The 24,315-nt window shown below is 41.1% G+C and overlaps 1 protein-coding gene across 1 annotated transcript in view; it reads left to right on the plus strand.

Moving 5' to 3' along the window:
* The window catches only part of COL4A4 (collagen, type IV, alpha 4), a 156,307-nt gene that overhangs the window by 64,227 nt on the left and 67,765 nt on the right, over positions 1-24,315 (plus strand). Inside the window, exons 17-25 of the mRNA XM_011984975.1 lie at positions 36-89; positions 1,907-1,976; positions 2,796-2,900; positions 7,318-7,482; positions 11,584-11,673; positions 12,644-12,807; positions 19,398-19,470; positions 21,039-21,145; positions 23,817-24,000. Coding sequence (XP_011840365.1) covers positions 36-89; positions 1,907-1,976; positions 2,796-2,900; positions 7,318-7,482; positions 11,584-11,673; positions 12,644-12,807; positions 19,398-19,470; positions 21,039-21,145; positions 23,817-24,000 — 1,012 coding nt within the window. The remainder of the gene's footprint in view (positions 1-35; positions 90-1,906; positions 1,977-2,795; positions 2,901-7,317; positions 7,483-11,583; positions 11,674-12,643; positions 12,808-19,397; positions 19,471-21,038; positions 21,146-23,816; positions 24,001-24,315) is intronic.

The following is a 24,315-nucleotide window of genomic DNA, read 5'->3' on the forward strand; positions in this document are numbered from 1 at the left end:
TTTTTTTTTAAAGGCATGTTTGTGCTTGTTTATAGGGAGAACTAGGACTGGTTGGAGATCCTGGGCCATTTGGATTTCTTGGCCCAAAGGTAAAAAGTGAGCCTATTTGAATATATTCTGATAAAAGTTTGTATCCTTAATGTTATCTAATTTATTTTTAAAAGTATTGCCAGGAATCATTCAAGAATGTAATTTTTAGAAGAGACACAGTTAATATTTTATTCAATTGTTACATTAGTTTGTGTTTCATGCTGTTGATAAAGATATATCCAAGATTAGGCAATTTACAAAAGAAAGAGGTTTAATGGACTTACAGTTCCACGTGGCTGGGGAGGCCTCACAATCATGGCAGAAGGCAAGAAGGAGCAAGTCACGTCTTACATGAATGGCAGCAGCCAAAAAGAGAGCTTGTACAGGGAAAGTCCTATTTTTTAAAACCATCATCTTGTGAGACTCATTCATATCACAAGAAAAGTACAGGAAAGGCTGGGCACGGTGGCTGATGCCTGTAATCCCAGCACTTTGGGAGGCTGAGGTGGGCAGATAACAAGGTCAGGAGATCGAGATTATCCTGGCTAACACGGTAAAACCCCAGTCTCTACTAAAAATACAAAAACAAAATTAGCTGGACATGGTGGCAGGTGCCTGTTGTCCTAGCTACGCGGGACGCTGAGGCAGGAGAATGGCGTGAATCCAGGAGGCGGGGCTTGCAGGGAGCTGAGATCGGGTCACTTCACTTGAGCCTGGGCGACAGAGCGAGAGTCCATCTCAAAAAAAAAAAAGAATAGCGCAGGAAAGATCCACCCCATAATTTAATCACCTCCCACTGGGTTCCTTTCACAATGGGTGGGAATTGTAGGAGTTACAATTCAAGATAAGATTTGACTGGGGGCACAGCCAAACCATATCAGTTGTCCCTCTTTATCTGTGGGAGATTAGTTTCAGAACCCCCAGGCTACCAAAATCCTCAGATGCTCAAGTCCCTGATGTAAAATGATGTAGTATTTGCATAATACTTACACACGCCCTACCTTGTATTTTAAATAACTCTAGATTACTTATAATCTCTAATACAATGTAAATGCTATGAAAACAGTTGTCATATTCTGTTGTTTTATTATTTTTATTGTTGGATTATTATTGTTTTTAAAATATTTTGCATGAGAGTGCTGACTGTATATTACTTTAATGCCTGCTGTGTGTTATTATGCATGATTATCATATTATCATATCAGTGTCATATTAAGCATTATTATGTTCTACTTTTGCGAAGTGATCCTTTTGAAGGGGAATAATCATGAAAGTTTAAAAAATGCATGGGCTCACATAATATTGAGATTAGAAACAGAGGGCATTTTAGAGCGTTTTCTGCTTTTAATACCATTGCATTTTTTCTTTCCTTTTTAACCTCTGTGATCTCACATCTGGCACTTGCTCAGCATGTGCAAGGGAATTGTGTTCCCTTAAAGCCATGGTGGCATTAAAGGAACATGATTTAGGGGGACACTATTTGCTGCTAAAATAAAATATAGATTCGGACCTTGTTAGGTGAATAAACTATTAGTCATCGATGCCATGTTAGACATTAATGTTCATAGTATGTTTAAGAAACTTGGTGACATCAGAGGTATCCAATTTATAGGCATAGAATAATTTCATTGGAGTTAAATTTCTTTTCTTTTGTGGAAGCTTTGTGACTTGCTATTTACTTCCACTACTGGTTGGTAAGAGAGTAGATGCATCTTTGCTGCTCCTAAAACTCCATGGATACTTCATTTCTCTAGTAAGCCTATAATCTCTGCTTCTTATATGAATGTGCACATGGTCATTCTAATATTGGTTTAATGCCAGGCAACATGAGTAAAATTAATATTCCTTTAAAAAGTGAATGAATAAATGATTTCAGGGGGATCCTGGAGACCGAGGGCACCCAGGACCACCAGGTGTTTTGGTGACTCCACCTCTTCCACTCAAAGGTTTGTGTTCCCATTCAGTTCCTCCATAAATTATGCAGAAATAGGAGTTGAGTGGCCAGGACAGAAGAGTCTGGCCCAGTATTTCCATAGCTTGCACACTAGGCAGGCTGAATGCACAAACTTTAGCATGGGTGTATAATTATACATGTGCCTGAGGTTTTTTCAGTACATAAACTGTATGCTGGGATTGTTATTATGTCATCTTTCAGAAAGTCATTTTTTAATCGCTAAAAATAGTATGAAACCATTTTATTGGCTGGTTTCAGTGGCTCATGCCTCTAATCCTAGTACTTTGGAAGGCTGAGGCGGGCAGATCACTTGAGGTCAGGAGTTCGAGACCAGCCTGGCCAACATGGTGAAACCCCATCTCTACTAATAATATAAAAATCAGCTAGATGTGGTGCCACATGCTTGTAATCCCAGCTACTTGGGAGGCTGAGGCACGAGAATCACTTGAACCTGGGAGCTGGAGGTTGCAGTGAGCTGAGATCATGCCCTCCAGCCTGGGTGATAGAGCAAGACTCTATCTAAAAAAATAACAAAAACAAAAACAAAACTATATGACTAATACCTATCAAGATGCTGCTGCCAAAAAGAATAGCCTAAATCAAAGACAAAGAGCCCCACTCAACTTACGTGCCTGAGGAAGAGGCACAGCCAAAGGGGTTCACATTTCAGGTATTTCATTTTAAATGTAATGAGAAACTGTAAAAACGTCTCCTATTTATACTTTACTGAGTCTCACAAAAAGTAATTGTTGTCTGAATTTTAAAATGCACATATCATTTGTTTGTTCTCATGTGCCATTATCTTTGGCAGGCCCACCAGGGGACCCAGGATTCCCTGGCCGCTTTGGAGAAACAGGGGATGTTGGACCACCTGGTCCCCCAGGTCTCTTGGGCAGACCAGGGGAAGCCTGTGCAGGTACGGATGCCCTGATGCCCTGATGCCCTGGCTTTACAGGTCAGATTTCCTGCATCATCATTGGCACCAGTGGCTTTCAACTGTAACTGATACTGGAATCACCTTAGGATTGTGTAAAATAATACCAATGCCTGTGCACACCCCAGACCAAGAATGTTGGACTCTTGGGAGATGGGCCTGGGGATCTGATACTGTAGAAGTGCCCCCGTATTTGTAATATATCGTCAGGGTTAAGAATCACTGAACTCAAACCAATTAATCACTTACTTGGGAGGAATACAGGTTTCTCAGCTGCACCCCAGAACATTCAATCAATATCACAGGGGTGTTGTAAGGAACATGTGTGTATAACAACAGACCTCCCACAAAATCATCACATGCATATAAGGCTTGGAAACCACTGCTAGGGTTAGTGTTCCCCCATGTTTTCCCAACATTCTGGAAGGGCTCTCCCTGTTGACATCTACTTGTAAACTTTAGTACGTTCACCTAATCCCTTGCTTAAATCTCCTACATGAAAGGTAGAAGTAAAAATTATGATTAAAAAAACTTTCATTCGTAATTACTTTAAAAAAGTCTTCTTCCCTCCCCTCAAAATAAAAACAAAAATAAGAAAATGATGGGCTACAGTGGCATTTGGTAAAAAGTCTGGGAAAGGGTCCTATTGGCATAAGGACTTTGAACTCCTTCAGGTGCTGTGCTGGTTAATATTCCTAGTAAGACTAGGAATTGAAGTTTAGAGGGTATTTGCAGTCTGTGAACCCAGGAGAACTGATTAAACCCGTGAGGAGAAAAGTCTTGAATAAACGAAGTTTTACCCAGCCTGTGTCTCTTGTTATATTTACCGAGAAGAAGTGAGAAGTTTTCTGAGATATTCAACTGTTAAGTACAAAACTCTTGTTTAATCTTCCATGAATCTAGCTTTCAGTTTGCAGGATTCGATAACCACAAAGCTGGAAAAGCTTTGTCTAGTTCACTTAATCTTTAGATAGCACAGCCTTAGCCTAACTGACTCAGGAGCATATAAATCATATAGAGTATTCCGTTGGTCAGAAAGCACTGGACTCTGGTCTCAGAATTCTCCATTCAGTCTTGTTTGTAATAGAATAGTGTCTCCAGCAGATTAAAACGAAAATCTGATAGTAAGTAACAAGTGTCTCTAGTGGATTCAAACCCAGGAAATCCCTTAATTCACAAGGTTTTAAAAAATAGATCAACCCAATAGCTTTCAAATCTTGACTATGACCCATAGTAAGAAATGCATTTGATTTTACATTACATTTATATGCAAAACATACATTTACATTACACGAACATGTATGTATCCATATGTACAGGTGACTGAGACAAAAATACACAAAAGTATACATGTGACACACTATCCCATTCATTTCTTTTATAATAAAAAAAATGTAATGCTGTCAACAACTGACTCGATTGACTTCATGCTCTACAGTTGGGTGGACAATACTGCAATATACCACACACTGTAGCCCATTCTCCCTGTTGGCAGGTGGCTAAGCATTCTTCTTGGCAATGGGACAAGGCAGCAGGCAGCACCCAGGTTCATCCAATGACTGATTGTCTAGAGTCCACATCAGGTCTTAGAAATGGCATGAAGACAAGATGGCAGCCAAATCCACACGGGCTTGTTTTCATTTTATTCTAAGCACAGGAGTGTATCTAGTCCTATTATGTACTAGAATATATAATTTATAGGTAATTATAGATATTATTGGTAATATCTATAGTATTTACTATATATACAATGCATACAATATCTTGTAGATAATTTGGTAATTATCTACAGTGTTTACCATGAGATAAGCACAATTTTAGAGTCAGACACTTGTAATCAAATCCCACCTTAGCATTTTGTGAAAGTCATATAGTATAATGTGGTGCAGTGACATACTTAAGCATTTGCACTATGAACTAGAAAAGTTCCAGTTTCTCCTACTCGCAAGCTGTGTGGTCTTGGACATTTATTAAACCTGTCAGTACATCAGTTTTCTTATGTGTAAAACAAGGTCTTGGGGTGAAAGAAATAATATGTATACAGCCTTTAGACTGCAGTCTAGTGTATAGTAAAGATTCAATATGTTAGCTATTATTACTACGGATATTTGGCCTAAACTTTCTGTGCCTTATCTATATGGTATAAACTTTGCAGGGTTGCTTGAGGAGTGAATATGTTCGTAAGTCTACGGAAGCCCGGCACATATGGACACCATAATGACAGCCATTAATTTAATAAACATGCTACATTACTGATTACTGACAGGGTTTCAGTTATCTCTTGCTGAAAAAATTTCCTAGAACCTCGTGGTTTGAAACAATAGCAATCAGTAGAGTACTTCTCACTCTTTCTGCAGTTTAAGAGTTCAGGAAGGGCTGGGCCTGGCTGGACACCTCTCTCTGATTTCTCTTATGTAGTCTCAGGAGCCTCCCTGGGTGGGCTCTGTACTAAGACTTCCTTACAATATGGTAGCTTCTTATCATTGCTTATATGGTAGCTCAGAACTCCAGCCACAAGTGTTTTGGCTCACAAGGCAGAAGCTGAGTCATCTTTTCTAATGGCCTTATTCAGAGGGAGGAAACACGCCACCTTTTGATAGAGAAATGTCAAAGTTCAACCAGAGGGTGTGGGACAGAGCTCCTGTGATGGGCATCAGTGAAAAACGCAGTCTTCCATAGAGAGGATCTGGAGCCAGACACGCTTAGGAAAAGGAAGCTGTGAGAGGTGGCCACTCTCACAGAGGCGTCTAGCTCTCTCTTTTTTTTTTTTCCCTTTTTTGAGATGGAGCTTCACTTTTGTTGCCCAGGCTGGAGTGCAAGAGTGCAATGACAAGATCTCGGCTCACTGCAACCTCTGCCTCTCAGGTTCAAGTGATTCTCCTACCTCAGCCTCCCAAATAGCTGGGATTATAGGCACCTGCCATCATGCCCAGGTAATTTTTGTATTTTTAGTAGAGATGGGGTTTCACCATTTTGGCCAGGCTTGTCTCGAACTCCTGACCTCAGGTGATCTGCCTGCCTCGGCCTCCCAAAGTACTGGGATTACAGGCATGAACCACCGGGTCTGGCCAGCTTTCAGCTATCTTTAAGCCAAAGACAGCAGCAAGGGGAGTAGGATGTCAAGGGGAAGCAGGATTTCCTGCTGTTAATTATTTGTTCTGACCTCGTCTGAACACACTGAACATCTGAACATTCACTGAGGATGTGCTCTTGCTGGATATTATACTAAGCTTCTTACATGGATTATTTTCTTTAATCCTCATAACAAGCCTCTGGAGGTATATACAGACTACTCAATAAGTTGAATAACCTGCTTAAGGTCCCCTGGCTAGAGAGGGAGAGGCCAAGTTCAAATCAGGCACCTCCATCCTTCCCCATCAACCTGGGCAGCTGTGATAGGTGCAATATTTTATATTCTATGTAGTTGATTATGTGGGTCTATATTTTTACCTACTAAGTATGCTAATATGTTTATTTGAATTATTTTTACCAAGTTATCAAGGTAGAAAGATTGAAAAAGTAATCATTTTAATTAAATCAAATATATTTCTTCCCCGATAACCCTAAAGAATGGGGAAAAGGTAAGAAAATCTCATTCTCTAAACCCATTTCTTTCCACTATGTGCTTATTTCAAAGGAGGCAAGACATTTTAATGGCTGGTATATTGTCTTTATTTTTGAGTTACGTTTTTTTCTTTTAATGCAGCTTGTTCAAATTATTATAACTCCTGCTTTATGACTAGTAATCTGTTCTGTGGCAAAGCAAACTTTATACATCACTTATTTTTTTTCTACTTCTGAAAGCTGTCATCTACAGCATTAAAAAATAGCTTTATGGAGATATCACTGACATATAAAAATTGTTTATATTTAAGATACACAGCTTGAGCTTTTGATATATGTATACATTGTACAATGATCACCACATTCCAGCTAATTAACCTATTTGTCACGTCTACAAAATTATCATTTATGGGGGGTGGTGAGAAGATTTACTTTAGATCTAGCCTCTGAGCAAATTTCAAATATAAGACACAGTATTGTTAACTATCATTTTCATGCTGTACATTAGATATCTGGAACTTATTCATCTTGCATGACTAAGGTTTTGTACCCTTTGACCAACATCACTCCATTCCTCTCTTCCCCCAGCCCCTGGCAACCACTATCCTACTCTCTGCTTTTATGAGTTTGACTATTTTAGATTCCACACGTAAGTGAGATCATGCAGTATGTCTTTCTGTGTCTGGCTTATTTCACTTAGCATAATGGCCTCCAACTCCATCTCTTTCCCTTTAAAAAATTCGATAACCTAAGCAAGTGTGTACTGATGTTGATTTCTTCTACAGAGACGTTTACTGAGAGTATATGTAATTTTCATTCTTGATTTATCTTGCAGGCATGATAGGATCCCCTGGGCCACAAGGATTTCCTGGTCTTCCTGGGCTTCCAGGAGAAGCTGGTATTCCTGGGAGACCTGATTCTGCTCCAGGAAAACCAGGGAAGCCAGGATCACCTGGCTTGCCTGGAGCACCAGGCCTGCAGGGCCTCCCAGGATCAAGTGGTAAAGTACTCCTTATTCATACCCATTAGCATTCATGCTGCTTTTGTCATTCAGAAAGCGTAGTTTTTAAATATTTTAAAAGTTATATGATGTTTTGTGAGCTAAGTTGGTAGTCTTTTACAAACAAATAAACAGAAGTTGGACTTTCACATCAATTAAAGTATGTGCAATCATTTGGTTAGGAGTTTCGGTGTAAATGATAGAACTTTGTAAAATAATACCAATTTTCATTTTTTAAATATAGTTTTAATTTTCATCAGAGTTATATATGGGCTTGGTTTGTAACTGCCCGGTGGGCTTATTTTGCCCACTGCCCAGAGAGAACCGATTTGTCAAGACAGGGGAATTGCAATAGAGAAAGCATTTAACATACATAGAGCTGGCTAAATGGAAGACCGGAGTTTTATTATTACTAAAATCAGCCTCTCCGAAAATTTGGAGGCTAGCGTTTTGTAAAGATAGTTTGTCAGGCAGGGGGCTGGGGATGAAACGTGCTGAATCCACTTCTGGGTGGGGGCCACGGGATCCTTGAGTCATGAGTCTTGGGTCTAGGTGGAGCCATCCAGTCATCAGAAACGCGAAAGTCTGAAAAGACATCTCAAAAGGCCCATCTTAGGTTTTATAACAGTCATATTATTTACGGGAATAATTGGGGAAGTTGCAAATCTTGAGACCTCTGGAATAATAATGCTGCTAATCATTTAAGTATACCTACATCTTAGCAGAATACAGGCCCTTCTTGTTTTGTTTTGTTTACCTGGTGGCCTTTTATTAACATTATAAAGGCAGTTTAGTTTTGGGAAGGGCTATTATTATTTAAACTATACTAAATTCTTTCAAAGTTAGCTTGGCCCATGCTCAGAAATGGCCAAGGGCAGTTTAGAGTCTAAATAAAGACAAGATGAAGTTATTTAGGTGATATCTCTTTCACTGTCACAATGTTTTCACTGTGAGAATTTTTGCAAGGGCAGTTTCAGGTTTAAGAGTCAAACTGTTCTACTAGGCGTGGTATGGACAACTGAAGTCCCCCACAACTCCTTCTCCTAATCCTTCCTCACCAAGGGCAATCATTTCAACACATGTGACTGGATCTTTTGTTATTCGCCTCTATACTGGCATTCGATGTACTTGTATTGCTGTTTCTCAGTTTTTCCAATTCAGCATTATCTTTTGACTTTCCTCTACAGAAGATGAATTTAGCTTTCTTTCGCCAATCCCCCACCCGACACGTGCACATTTTCTACTCCCACAAACTACAATACAATTATTGTCATAATTTTGGTTACATAAATATTCAGAGTTTACACTGAATAGTTGGTTATATAAGGGCTATTCACCAGCTGAGCCATATAATAGTATAAATTATTGCTTTCCCAGAACATCTTGTCAGTTGTCTTGTTTCCTTTGTCTGTTTGCTTGGTTTTCAATATACTTATAATTTAACCTCAGACTGCCCAGAATTATCTAAATTTCATCATTATACACTCTAACTCATGAACTATTCCATTAGTATTAGCTCTTTGAATAAATCTCTCCTGCAGCTTTTTGAGTTGTTCAGATTAGGTCAGATTACATTTTTTAATTTGTTGCCAGAATACCGTCTTGAGATCTTCCTTTACCAATATTCTGAGTCTTTCCTCCGTCCTCTCTCTTTCTCTGGGGCCCTCTATTTCCCATATATTTTTTAATGCTTTACTACCTCATTATATTTCCTGGGAAAAAGTATAAATGGGAAAAGTTGGGAGATCTTGCTCGTCTGAAAATGCCTTAATTCTGCTGTGGACTTTGATTGCTAGTTTGGCTGAGTATAAAATTTTAGGTAGGAAATCTTTCTTCCTCAGGATTTTGAGGGCATTTTCTATTGTTTCCTAGCTTCCAGTGCTGGCTACCAAGAACTCATAACATTTAGATACTTGACTTTTTGGGTTTGAAATCCGTTTTCCTTTCTGGATAGGAGCTCTTTTTTTGTTTGTTTCCAGGGTCTTAAATTCCACTTGATTTGCCTTAGTGTGTGTACATTTCTACTGGCTTGCACACAGTCAGTGGGCAGTTTTAATCCAGCACATAGCCTTCATGTCTTTTCTTTCTCCTCTCCTTTCCTCTCCTCTCCTGTCCCCTGCCCTCTCCTCCCCTCCCCTGTCCCCTGCCCTCTCCTCCCCTCCCCTCCCTCTCCTCCTCTCCTCTCATTCTTTTTTCTGAGACAGAGTCTTACTCTTGCGCAGGCTGGAGTGCAGTGATGCAATCTTGGTTCACTGCAACCTCTGCCTCCTTGGTTCAAGTGATTTGCCTACCTTAGCCTTCTGAGTAGCTGGGATGACAGGCACATGCCATCACACCCAGCTAATTTTTTGCATTTTTTAATAGAGACAGGGTTTCACTATGTTGGCCAGGGTGGTCTCAAACTCCTGACCCCAGGTGATCTGCCAGCTTCAGCCTCCCAAAGTGCTGGGATTATAGCTGTGAGCCACCATGCCTGGCCCTATATCCTTCATTTCTGAAAATTTTTCTTCAAGTGTTTCTTTGCATTTCATCTTAGCCAAAAGCCTGAGAAGAGATCAAGTGTCCTTTGAAAACATTGTCTCCTCCATTTTTTTCCTCTTTTTTTCTCTTTCTGGACTCTATTTGTCAGGAAATCAATCCTACATGTCTTTTTCTTTTTTCTTTTTTTTTTTTTTTAAATCTTTACTCTATTACTCTCCACCTGTTTATTTTTCTGAAACACTTTCTGGGAGATTTCCTCAATTCTACGTTACAACCCTCCACCTGAATTTTTAAATCTCTGCTATCATGATCTATATCTGTATCTATATCTATACCTATTTTAATTTCAAGGATTTTCAATTGCTGTTGTTCTCTTTTAATGTTTCCTTTTGTAGCAGGCTGTTTGTGTTTCAGGGATACAATACTCTCCCTCATCTGTTTTAATTATAAAATAAATTAAAATAGCTTGCTGCGATGCGTGTTTCTTCTAGGTTTTTTTTGACAGAGGTAATGGGGAGTCTTTTCTTTTTCTGCTGCCAGTTGCAGGAAGGGAATCTTTTGGTCTGTTTTTTTAAACAAATCATCCTGTTTTGGACCTCACTGTTGTTCTTATTCCAGAGGTACAGATTCCCGAAATTTAGGAGACATTTCTGGGGTAAATCAGGTTCTTTCTCAGCTTTCTAAGTTTCCTGCTTCAAATTCAGCTTTTTTTTTTTTTTTTTCAAGGATCTGCCAAGTTCTTTTACTTGTTGTTGTTGGTTCCTCTCCTTTTTTTCCTTGTCCTGTGGGTTTATGCTTATTTTTATTTATTTATTTACTTTCTTATTTACTTATTTATTTTGAGATGGAGTCTCATTCTGTCACTCAGGCTGGAGTAGAGTGGTGCGGTCTCAGCTCACTGCAACCTCTGCCTGCCAGGTTCAAGCTATTCTCCTGCCTTGGCCTCTCAAGTAGCTGGGATTACAGGCACACACCACTGTGGCTGGCTAATTTTTGTGATTTAATAGGGTTTTACCATGTTGGCCAGGCTGGTCTCGAACTCCTGACCTTCTCAAGCAATCCATCCACCTCAGCCTCTCAAAGTGCTGGGATTACAGGTGTGAGCCACCGCACCAGGCTGGTTTATGCTTTTTTATAATATTCTTTTACTCTACTGGGATTTGGGGAGGATGCCAAACTGTTTGCATTTTATCTGTCATCTTTAACTGACATCTCTGAAATTTTGTTTTTACAAACTCTGCTTTTACATTTTCTTCATTAGCTAAGAATTGATCACTAAGAGGGGGAATATCTTTGCCACACACTGGCTCCATTTTTTTTTATTTGTTTTGTTTTGTTGTCCATTATCTTGTTTTGCAACCCATTAATTTAGGGTAGGGCTGAAATTAGGGTTGGCTTTATCAATGGTAATGGTAGCAAAAGCATGGCACAACCACTGCATCATCTATAGGTGTGTATATTCTTATTTCAGACAGAAAGAATCCTAGGAAAACAAGGGAGCAAAGAATGGGGTTGGGAAAGGAAACACATGGGGGAGGATGTGAGTGCAAAAGTCACTTGTTCTATAGAAGACAGAAAAATTATGTGATTCTCTCTGCCCATCCCTTACCCCCTTGACAGTGACATACTGTAGTGTTGGGAACCCTGGACCACAAGGAATAAAAGGCAAAGTGGGTCCCCCAGGAGGAAGAGGCTCAAAAGGAGAAAAAGGCAAGTAGGCACCAAATGTAGAATTTCTAGAAGACAACTGTACCTGGACGATTGGGGGTATTTCTGAGACGTGTAATGTGGCATTTCATTCAGATTTGTTACTTACCTTAGTCACCCACTAGAGTACTCCATTAAGTGCTATGAGATTACAAATCACTGAAAAATCAAAGCCTCGTGTCTTAGAATATAAAGGAAACATTTACCTGCCATGCATTTTGCCTGCAAATGGTGACTTTGCACACGAGGTACTCTTGATTCCTTGAGAGTGGCAGTGATAGGAGGAGAGTACTGATGTTTGATTCTTGTGGGACCTATATTTCCAAGACCCATCAATTGCCTGTCTCTCTGTTTCTCCACTCTAAATTGTTTGGAGTCGTTTTGGGCAGCGGAGTCAGGTGGGTGTGACAGCATCAACACAGATGAGGAATCTGACTACCCTGAAGACATTTGTTTAAGACAAAAAGTCCTGATAATTGGAAAATGCATTGTGGTGAATTATCAATTATAATATTCAATGCAGTCAAAATCCTTCTTCACATATTATTTTGTCTCCTTAATTGTTTAGGGTGTGTGCACACGTCAATTAATTTTTTCAGTTTTTTTTTTTTCAGCAGGAACCAAAGGACAGGCTTTTAAACTTTTAAAAATAAAAAAGTTGTATCATTTTTAATGTCTCTTCAGTAGAATTGGATATCAGCTTTTCTCTAGAATTTGTCAGGATAAATTTATTAAGGAACAAAAGCCTCCATTTGTTTAGAAATGGTATGCCCACCTTACATCCCATGCCTAGGCACCCCACGCAGTGCCCCATGCTACACCCAGCCCCCACAGCATGTGCTCTCAATAGTCTGCAGTAAGTGCATATCGGACTCTTTGTTCTTCATTTATGCTATTGGTTTTGTACAGTAAAGCCCTTATTGGGGATTTTATTCAGGAAATATGACAAATCTGCCATTGATCCTCTGTCTAGGAAATGAAGGACTCTGTGCCTGTGAGCCTGGTCCCATGGGCCCCCCCGGACCTCCAGGACTTCCTGGGAGGCAGGGGAGTAAGGGGGACTTGGGGCTCCCTGGCTGGCTTGGAACAAAAGGTGACCCAGGACCTCCTGGTGCTGAAGGACCTCCAGGGCTACCAGTGAGTACCTCTTATCAGTCATCTTTCCAGTTAAAAGAGACACTGTATCAGTCTGTTTTTACACCACCATAAAGATACTACGCAAGACTAGGTGATTTATTAAGGAAAGAGGTTTCACTGACTCGCCGTTCTGCATGGGTGGGGAGGCCTCAGGAAACTTACAATCATGGCAGAAGGGGAAGCAGGCATGTCTTACACGACAGCAGGTGACAGCATGAACGGGGAAGAGTCCCTTGTAAAACCGTCAGATCTCATGAGAAGTCACTCACTATTGTGAGAACAGCATGGGGGAAACCCTCCCCATGATCCAGTCACCTCCCACCTGGTCCCTCCCTCGACACATGGGGATTATGGCGATTACAATTCGAGATGAGATTTGGGTGGGGTCACAAAGCCAAACCATACCAGACATGTAGACCTAAAAATCGAGATGCCTCTTTCTAATTTATAGTGTGATATCTGCTTTATGTTTTGAACCTATAAACATTATGTTAACGACTACAAAAACAGTGTATTTATTCATCCATTCATCCTTTGTTTACTTATTCAACTAATTAGTATTATTGAGTGCCTACTATGTTCTAGGCCTTGTTTCAGGTGCTGGGGATACAGCAGGGACCAGAACCCAGTCTCTGCCCTCCTAGAGCTTCAGAGAGGACACAGACCATCTAACAGATCATCAAGTAAATACCCAGCATATCTTGTGGTGATAAACGCCATCACCATCTGTTGTAGCTGGAGAGAAGAGAGAGAGGGCCAGAGCAGGAGATGAACTCAGGGAACTGGCTGGAGGTTCGCAAGGGCCGCAGACCACGGGGCTTTACAGATGGGTCAGGTCTGAGCCTTTACTCTAGACTACATGGAACAGCCAGGGGAGAGTTTTAAGAAGAGTGAGACACTAGTTTTAAATGGATCACTCACCCCAGTTGCTCTGTGGAGCATAGACCATATGGACAAGGGACTTTGGCTGGGAGATGAACTGGGAGGCTGCTGTGTAATCCTGGTGAGATACCACAGCCAATGCCTTAATGTGGTGGTACTGGGTGTGGTGCAAGGTGGTCAGATTCTGGATATATTTTGAAGATAGAGCCAACAGGTTGGCTGTTAGATTGGACATAGGATATAAGGAAAAGAAAAATAAGGGACAGAACCAAGGTTTTTTGTTTGAGCCACTGGAGGAAGGCAGTTGCCATGTACTGAGATGGGAAGGCAATGGAAGGAGTGGCCATTGGGTGAGGAAAGAAAGCAGTACTATTTGAGACATTTCAGGTTTGAGGTGCCTGTTAGAAAATCAAGTCAAGAAGTCAAGTAGGCAGCAGGATGATATTCAACTTAAGGATTCAGATGAGAAGTTCGGGCTGAGGATATAAATACTGGCTTTGTCAGAGTTTATGTGATATTGTGCCAGAGAGTAGATGAGATTTATCTCAAGATGGTTCTCATTTGGTGAAAGTTACAGATAACCCATGTTGAGGCAAAGCCTCTCAGCTGTCTGATTGCTCAGAATAAAAGCGCTGCCCACTGGGGTACTCCCCGGGAGAATGGAGAGAGCCCTCTGTCCCCTCCTTATTAGCAAGGTTCAATCCTGGGATGGCCTGGAACTTGACCATCAAGCCCCAAAGGACTTTCTCCCATTTTCCCCAGAAAATCTCATGAAAATAAGGTTCCAACCTGAGGGCCTTAAGTGAAGTTAATGATTAAGGTGTCCCAGCAGCACCCTTCTCACATGTACAAAGCGCACTGGCAACCTCTACTCAATAGGAAGCTAGGTCCTTAATGCATGTATGTGCATAAGCATGGTTGCAATTGTTAAGTAGTTTGCATTTTATTGTCTCCTTTTTAAATTCAACATTTTACTATAGCCATTTTTGTATGTGGTTGTTACTTAATCTTCTTAGTGAAGATTTTAATGGCTCTAAAATATTTTTGTGGCTTCCTGTTGAGTTGCTACTTAGGGCTAACATCTTTGCGTGAGGACTGCTTGTTTATCTAGGGTTATCATGGCTGAGGTATACTTAATTCAATTGCTCCATAGGGCTTTCCTTTGTAGGCTGGCCACGTTTCTGATGTCTATTGTGTATATGATTCTGTCCATATGGCTTCTCTGCATTAAATTCATTACACTGTGGTCATAGTCAGGGACCAGGGTCATACCATGGGGCACTAGGGAAGGAAAGGGTAGAGAAGGGAGGAGAAGGGGAGAAGAAGGGGAAGGGAGAGAAGAAAAGGAAGGAAAAGAAAGAAGGAAAGGAAGGAGGGAAGTAAAGAAAGGAAAGGAGGAAAGGAAGGGCAGACAGAAGAGACAGCATGAAAGACAGTGCAGACTATGGGGTACCCTCGCTCTTGGGGTCTCTCCATCCTCCCTACATCTCCTCGCTCTGGAGATGGTCTGCTGGTCTCTGGCCCTAGCAGCCACAGATTGGTAGAAAAGTAGAAAACAGAAAAGTAGGCTTAAGTTCTTTGCAATTGTTTGTATAATTGGACCAAGTCTTTGCATTCATTGCCTTAGTCTGACAGCGTTCCTTAGGATGGGATTTCCGGCCAGCATGCTCTAGTGTAAGGCACTAGGGCCTAGGAGCAAGTGGACCAGCTTCAGATCCCATCTCCGACTTCTGGGAGCTCTGCAGTCTTCTGAGTTTTACTTGCAGCATTTATAAAATGGATATAAGAACACCATCTTAGAGGCTTGTTGGTAAGAATTTGATTGAGTCATGTGTTTTGCACACTGTATAAGGTACACACCAGTGAATTAAAGCCCAGGAGGCTGCAGAGCGAGCCAAAGGTCGCAAACTGTCACAGGCTGATAAAGTTTGGATGTGTGCCCCCTCCAAATCTCATATTGAAATGTAATCCCCAGTGTTTGAGGTGGGGCCTGGTGGGAGGTGTTTGAGTCATGGGGGCGGATCCCTCATGAATTGGCTGAGCTCCATCCCTTTGGTGATGAGTGAGTTCTTGCTCAGTTAGTTCACAGGAGATCTGATTGTGTAAAAGAGTCTGGAACCTCCACTTTCCTCTCTTGCTCCCTCTCTCACCATGTGATACACTGGCTTCCCGCTTCACCTTCCGCCATGATTGGAAGCTGCCTGAGGCCTTACCAGAAGCTGAGCAGATGCCAGTGCCAGGCTTGTACAGCCTGCAGAACCATGAGCTCCTTTTCTTTATCAATTACCCGGCCTCAGGTATTTCTTTATAGTGACACAAAAACGGACTAATATATGGGCTATTTCTGACCTGCTGGAATGTTTGGTTGTGTCCTCGTAGTGTTTGTTTTTGAATTATTAATGTGAGGTTTATGGCTTCTCCTGAGACATTAGAAGTTTATGAGCACAAGGTTATTGTGTTCCCACTGCTGCTGTGGCTGTGGACTGACTCCCCCAATGCCCACCCACTTGTTCCCCTTGGACTGGACAGGTGCTGCCCCTGTGGGCATCTGCAGTTGATGTCCCTTATCTAGACTGAACAACTAGGACATGCCTGGCAGAGAGGAGGTGGTTTTTTTGTTTGTTTTTGTTTTTTTCTTTTGGTGGAATTTCACTCTTGTCACCCAGGCTGGAGTGCAGTGGCGCAATCTCAGCTCATTGCAACCTCTGCCTTCTGGGTTCAGGTGATTCTGTTGCCTCAGCCGTTCAAGTAGCTGGGACTACAGGCATGTGCCACCATACCCAGCTAATTTTGTATTTTTAGTAGAGACAGGGGTTCACCTTTTTGGTCAGGCTGGTCTCGAACTCCCGGCCTCAGGTGATCCTACCACTTCAGCCTCCCAAAGTGCTAGGATTACAGGCATGAGCTGCTGCACCCTGCCCGGAGAGGAGTTTTTGTTGCTACTGGGCTTCCGTTGTTAGAGTAACACAAGTATTTGGTGATCTCAGGTCTTAAGATTGTAAAAAGTTCCTCACTATCTGAAGCTGCTGAGAACCCTAGGAATCTCTTAGATTACACGTTTATTTCGCTGGTTAACTGCTGTATTCTCAGTACTCAGACTAATGCCTGGTTCTTTGTAGTTTTCAAAGAAAACTACAGTAATGGTTTAGTAATGTTTAGTAACATTTACTAAGCCATTTAGTAATGGTTTGGTAATGGTTCAGTAATGTTTTCAGTAAATGTTTCTTTAATGAAATCCAAAAGCAGCACTAATAATTTTTTTCCTTACTAGCTCAAATAAGTCTATGATCTACTCGAGTACTTAAAATTCAACACCTACAGAGCATTAGAGCAATTCATCATACATTTGAAGTCTCCAGTGTGCTGAGTAATAAACTGCTCAGTCTCCTGGGGGCGGGTTCATTCTTCCAAAGTTCCAAAGTCTTCTTTATTAAGCATTCCACTTTGTTCTCTTTCTGGAAAGAAATTGGTCCAAATGCTATGTGAACGGTTTTCTGTCCTGATAATTTATTCATCAGAAGGCCATTTTCTTTATCCATTTCTTGGGTGGGACACCATATGACATACACTTTGGCCAGGCCCCATTGCTACTTATGACTAGCATATATAGTAAAAATAAGAATTAAAACAAAACTCAACCTCATTAGCACTTTATGATTTCTAATTCTTTCTAATGTCTTGATTTATACTAAGAAATTGGTTCTACCCACCTTTTTGATGGTTCACAGACATTGCTACAAACAGGATGCTATCCTAGAGTGATATCAGAGATGTTGAGTTATGTGTGGACATTTTTTTTCTCTGTATGAAATGGCTCCCAACCCTTTTGTCCATTTGAGTTTTTAATGCCTGTTATGTGCATTTTTGGCTTCCTCTTCACTGTTGCTGCCTGATGATTGCTGATGCCAGTGTGCTCATCTCTGCTGGTACTCTCCTCCCCTCTGTAGCTCTCAGCTTATAAATTAGTAGGGCCAGTTAAAAAAAAGATAGTTAAGCTTGTTTGAATACATTGTTAGATTGTGTGAAAATAAGACAAGACCAGGTGTGGTGGCTCACTCCTGTAATCTCAACACTTTCAGAGGTAGCAGGATCCCTTAAGGCTAAGCGTTTGAGACCAGCCGGGGCAATACAGCAAGACCCCATCTCTACACACAAAAAAGTAAAATCCAGTTAGCCAGTCATGGTGGCATGTACCTGCAGTCCTGCTACCTGAGAGGCTGAGGCAGGAGGATCGCTTGAGCCCAGGAGTTTAAGGCCACAGTGAGTTATGGTTGCGCCACTGCACTGCAGCCTGGGGGATGAAGTGAGACACTATCTCAAAAAAAAAAAAAGAAAAAGAAAATACGACAAAGTAGTGGCATCTGTGTGAGCAAAGGAACTGGCCTGCTCAGTCATTTTTACCTCTCTCCTATTTCTTTGCTGTAGTTTTTTGGTTATTGATATCACTAGGGAAGTAATCTTGGGCTCTGTATGGTGTTTCTATAATGATATTTGATATAGTGCTTGGCCACCCTAATATACTGACAATAGATTCATATATATGTGTTTATATATGCACATGTTTATATATACATACATATATGTTTATATATACACATGTATGTTTATATATGCATATATATGTATAATAGACTCTGTGTCAAAAAATATATATATTTTATATAATATTTTATATATTATATATTTTATATAATATTTTTTGACACAGAGTCTTGCTCTGTCACCCAGGTTGGAGTACAGTGGCACGATCTCAGCTCACTGCAACCTCCGCCTCCTGGGTTCAAGTGATTCTTATGCCTCAGCCTCCCAAGTAGCTATGACTACAGGTGCGCACCATCACGTCCAGCTAATTTTTGTATTTTTAGTAGGAACGGGATTTCACCATGTTGGTTAGGCTAGTCTCGGACTCTTGGCCTCAAGTGATCCACCTTTCTTGGCCTCTCAAAGTGCTGGGATTAGAGATGTGAGCCACTGTGCCCAGCCAGGTTCCCATATTTTTGACATGGTTTGATATTCAGTAATATGTAACACTTAAAAAGCATGACTCAAATTAGGTTAAGAGATCACAAGCCTGTCAGCCAAAATTAGCTATTTACCTGTTATACGTAATAAATATATTAGCTTCAGAAAAGGTTCTTATTTCCTCTTCTCCTGCTCATCAACTTTCCTTAGCAGCACATCACTTCCACGCCTTTTCATCACAAATTTATCCCTAAACCTCTACCTTCAGCTCTAGTGGCAACTCTTGTGGTTATCCCACTCTCTTCTTTCCTCTCCGTTTCACATTACAAAGCCCACAATAATGACAAAAATTAATTATAAATTTTAATTTGAAGTAGTTGACTCACAAGAGGTTGCACAGTCATATAGTTCCCATGTATGCTTCTCCTAGCTTCCCCCACATACATATGCCTAACTATATTTACATAACCACAGTACGCTGTCAAAACCAGGAAACTGTCCTCTTAACTCAGGTGCAGACCTTATTCAGGTTTCACCAGCTTTTGCATTTTACATGCAGTTTAAGAGCCTCAATTTGGCAAGATAGTACTACCTTGGAAGGCAGGGAAGGGGGTGAGAACAAGAATGCCAAGCTGGAATCTTTAACAAGAGATTTAGGAGGGAGGAAGAGAGAGATTCAATATGTACAGATGGAACTGTTGATCCATCACAATTAATCTAATTTGTTGCTCTTATTTTTCACCAAGGGAAAGCCTGGTGCCTCCGGACCACCCGGCAACAAAGGGGCGAAGGGTGACGTGGTCATATCAAGAGTTAAAGGTGAGCATAATCCATCACTTTAATGATGTATGGACCCTCCTCTTGCAGTAATTTCCCCTGTGACCATAGATCAATTCTATACAATTTAGGATGGTTGAGCTTACTTACAAAAATACTTCTGCCCTTCATAAGGTTGTATGAATGTTGAGCCAAATCCCCTGTCTCTTATTTGAAAATGTAAATATTCCTTCAGCCACACATTCACATCTTCATTATAGTGAACTTGGGTTTGACTCAGGCCCTCCTTTGGCTTGGCTGATGTTTATTCACTGCATTCCAGTGTTCTATATTAGTCTATAATATTTTAGTTGTAAATGAAAGAAACCCAGCTTGAAATAGTTTTTTTTTTTTTTTTTTAAATAATGTACTGACCTAAACAAAATGTGAAAGATTAAAAGGTAGGGTCTTTTATCAGTAAGAGTTCTCCAGGGACAGAACTAATAGGATATACGTATATATGAAAAGGAGTTTATTAAGGAGAATTAACTCATATGATCGCAAGGTGAAACCCTACTATAGGCTGTCTGCAAGCTGAGGAGCAAGGAAGCCAGAAGTGGCTCAGCCCTAAAAGTAGTGGTTTTCCTACTTTTGAGTCCAAAACCCTCAAAAGTAGAGAAGCCAACAGTGTGGCCCTCGGTCTGTGGCTGAAGGCACAAGAGCCCTGGCAAACTACTGGTGTAAATTTAAGAGTCCAAAGGTGGAAGAATCTGGAGACTGATGACCAAGGGCAGGAAGCATTCTGCACAGGAGAAAGACGAAAGCCAGAAGACTCAGCAAGCCAGCCTATCCCACCTTCTTCCACCTGCTTTGTTCCAGCTGTGCTGGCAGCTAATTGGATGGTGCCCACCCACACTGGGAGTAGGACTTCCTGTCGCAGTCCACTGACTCAAATGTTAATCTTCTCTGGCAACACCCTCACAGACACACCCAGCAACAACCCTTTACCAGCTATGTAGGCATCCTTCGTTCCAATCAAGTTAACACTTAATATTAACCATCACAGGTTTGCATTGGGACAACCAGATCCGGGCCTCCAGTGGCATCAAGAGGCTCTCCCTGCATCTTTCATCTCACATTCCACCATCTATATTTTCTCCCATCAGACTGATTTTCATGCCCCCAGGCAGCTCTAAGTTCTTATATCCAGAGATGGAGAGAGTCCTGCTTTGTCAGTTCCAAATAGAAAAATAATTTCAGAAAGGATTGATTAGCTTAGGGTAAGTACCCAACAGCAGACCATTCCCCCTTTCCGATGGCCAGGGATAGAGTGCTGTGCTTGGCATCACACAAGTAGGGGAAAATTCTGTGATTGACACCTTTACACACCAGCTCCTTGTTGGAATGGGAAAAGGGAAAAGGAACTTTTCCCAGCTAAAGAGATTCGATGGTTCTAGCAGTTGTCATTCTCCCCTCTGGCTTTGGCATGTTTTATGTGACTTGGGCAACTGAGATACACAGGAAACTGTATCAACCCAGGATCAAGGTCATTTTCTTTATTTTTTGTCCTCTCTATCCTACTTTACCCCCTGCTGATAAGAGCTTGAGTATCTTTTGACCTCTATCCCCAGGGCACAAAGGAGAAAGAGGTCCTGATGGGCCCCCAGGATTTCCAGGGCAACCAGGATCGCATGGTCTGGATGGACATGCTGGAGAAAAAGGGGATCCAGGACTCCCAGTATGTAGAATTCTTCTCTTGCTATAGAATTTCACTTTCTTATATGGTCATACAAGCAACTATTTCCCCCTTCTGTATTTGCCAAGCTGAAATTCAGTAAAATATCAACATGCCATAAATCAGAGTCACCTTTAGCACCCTGGCATGGAAAGATGATTGTTATAAAAGGTATAGCATCATTGGAGATGGTCTAAAATCCTCAGTGGCAGTTCAGTCCTAGCAAGACTTTCAGTCCTCAGTCTTTATATCATTCTCATGGTGTTTATTTTCTTCAGAGAAACTTGTATCTTAGAAGGGCCCCACTGATTTTAGGTGTGTTCAGTTGACTCTGTGGGGTGGAGGATGGAGCTCGGATCCCAATGTTTAGCATCAATTCTGTTTCCTGGAGAAGATGCACACGGGGGAAGTAGTGAGTGTGAAAGGGTGAACTAGTGCAAACCCACAGAGTCAAGGCTTTGACTGATGGAAAATCTCACTGATAAAGGATGTTGCTGCATTTTTCAGACATGCTTTGGGTGGATACCATGTGTATGTGATTAAGGTCATAAAAGAAGAGGATGAGATGGTCCAATGCTTAGGAACTTAAAATATCTTAAATATATGCAGTATTTCTGAATGCTTACAATATCACAGAAACCAGGCTAGATGGTTTCCTCATAACAGCAGTCCTCTGAAAAGCAATACCTTTCCAATTTTACAGTAAGAAAATGGAGGCTTAGCATCTGATATTCAAGACCACCCATCTGTCAAATAGGCAAAATAGGAGTGAAACTTTGTCTTATTTCAAAGTGCATGCTATTTCCACCAACCTGTGCTGCCTGCCATATATAATGGGAAGCCATTGAGAGTGTTGCAACAGGGAAAGACCATGTCCTGATTCTACAGGAAACCCTTCAGGCAGAATCCAAGTGAATAAGAGAGAGAAGCCTGGAAATTGGCTTAGATGGTGTTTATAGCTTTGTGACTTTTCTCCTGGTCACAAGTACGTGAATGATCTCTGCTTTAGGCTTGGTAATCTCTGCTTAATTCATTCTTCCCCTTAAGGAACTACTTAGAAATCATTGTCACTGAGTGGACATTGTCATAAAGTACTCATCTAATTGTGAAAAAGCTGTGTCTATATAGATCAAACTGGAAGAGGAATTTCAACATTTGCTGAGGTCTTCCTAGATTCATTGAAACAATCCAGATCCATAAGACTGTTGTAGACCACATCTGAGACCAGGCCATGTAGAAGGATAAAAGATCACTCAAAATGCCAGCAGGACAGTGTCAGATATTCCTTGCATTTGAGAGTCCTTGCAGCTGTTCAATCCGGTGGGGTGCAAGAAGGGATGAGACCCACATATGGTGGACATGGAGGCAGCCCTGACTTGAAAGCCTCATTCCCCATGAGAGCTGTTATCCGCTGCACAGCTTTTGAGGACCCCACCAGGGATTGCCAGTGAGGGAACCCTTGATGCAGCTTTCCCACAGTGCTTCCAGACCAGATGCAAATTTTGCAGCTGGGGATTGATTTTACTATAAGCAATACTGCCTAGAAATGTAGTTGACAATCTAATTTTTATGAGAGGAACAGAACCAGACAGTGAACCAAAAGTCAAATTCTCATGCAGGAGGGGAAAGGACTTGTTAGGCTTTTACTCACAGGGGTGGAGGATGATGGAGTCTATCTATGCATCTTCTCAAGGTAATGCATAAGAATGTATTTGATTTGTAATCCCACCACCTCCCTTGATCTACGTATTTCTATATTCTATGACATGATATTAGAGAATGGTTTGACATAAAATCTCTTATTCTGTATTTAAGGTGTATCACACACATTGTTTCCAGTATTTGAGGCATAACACACATGCTTATATTATATATATGTATATATAAAATATATATGTGTATATAAAATATATATGTGTATATAAAGATGTAAAATGTGTATTTTGGCGAGGCATGGTAGCTGACGCCTGTAATCCCAGTAGTTCGGGAGGCCAAGGCACGTGGATCACTTGAGGTCAGGGGTTCGAGACCAGCCTGGCCAACATGGTGAAACTCAGTCTCTACTAAAAATACAAAAATTAGCCAGGTGAGCTGGTGGGTGCCTGTAATCCCAGCTACTCAGGAGGCTCAGGCAGGAGAATTGCTTGAACCTGGGAGGCAGAGGCTGCAGTGAGCCAAGATAGCACCACTGCACACCAGCCTGAGTTGCAGAGAGAATCCATCTCTCTCTCTCTCTCTCTATATATATATATATACACACACACACACACACATATATCCCCTAGATTTATATATCTATATATATCTCTCTCTATATAGGATATATATATGTCCTAGATATATATATCTCTTTCTATATATATCGTAGACATATATATATATATATCTCTGTCTCCTAGATTCATTGAAACAATCCAGATCCGTAAGACTGTGGTAGACCACATTTAAGACCAGCCCATGTAGAAGGATAAAATATTTAATATATATATTAAATATATATATGTTTAAAATATTAAGAAGTATCTAAGTTATTTATTTTAAAATTACATTTGCTTAAGAGTAACTGTCTTCTGAAATTATGGACTTTTGCATGTGTTTCTATAACCTACAATGACTGCTTTGAGTTCATGGACTTTCAGTGGTTGGTAATTGATTTGTGACATAACATTCCCAGGGGGATCATGAAGCTGCGATTCCAGGTGGTAAAGGATTTCCTGGACCTCTGGGTCCCCCAGGCAAAGCAGGACCTGTGGGGCCCCCGGGACTGGGATTTCCTGGTCCACCAGGAGAGCGAGGCCACCCAGGAGTTCCAGGCCGCCCAGGTGTGAGGGGCCCTGATGGCTTGAAGGGTCAGAAAGGTAATTTAAAATTTTTTTATTTATTTCAATAGCTTTGGGATACAAGTGTTTTTTTTTTTTCTTATGTGGAAGAATTATATAGTAGTGAATTGTGAGATTTTAGTGTACCCATCACCCAAGTAGTGTACATTTTACCTAATGTGTAGTTTTTTGTGTTCCTAGACCCCCTTCCTCTCTCCCCCTTCTTTGTTTTCAGTATTCAAGTGTCTGCCTGCCTGCCTGCCTGCCTGCCTTCCTTCCTTCCTTCCTTCCTTCCTTCCTCCTTCCTTCCTTCCTTCCTTCCTTCCTTCCTTCCTTCCTTCCTTCCCTCCTTCC

The sequence above is a fragment of the Mandrillus leucophaeus genome, unplaced genomic scaffold (genome assembly GCF_000951045.1).
Source record: "Mandrillus leucophaeus isolate KB7577 unplaced genomic scaffold, Mleu.le_1.0 Scaffold277, whole genome shotgun sequence".
Taxonomy (NCBI): domain Eukaryota; kingdom Metazoa; phylum Chordata; class Mammalia; order Primates; family Cercopithecidae; genus Mandrillus; species Mandrillus leucophaeus.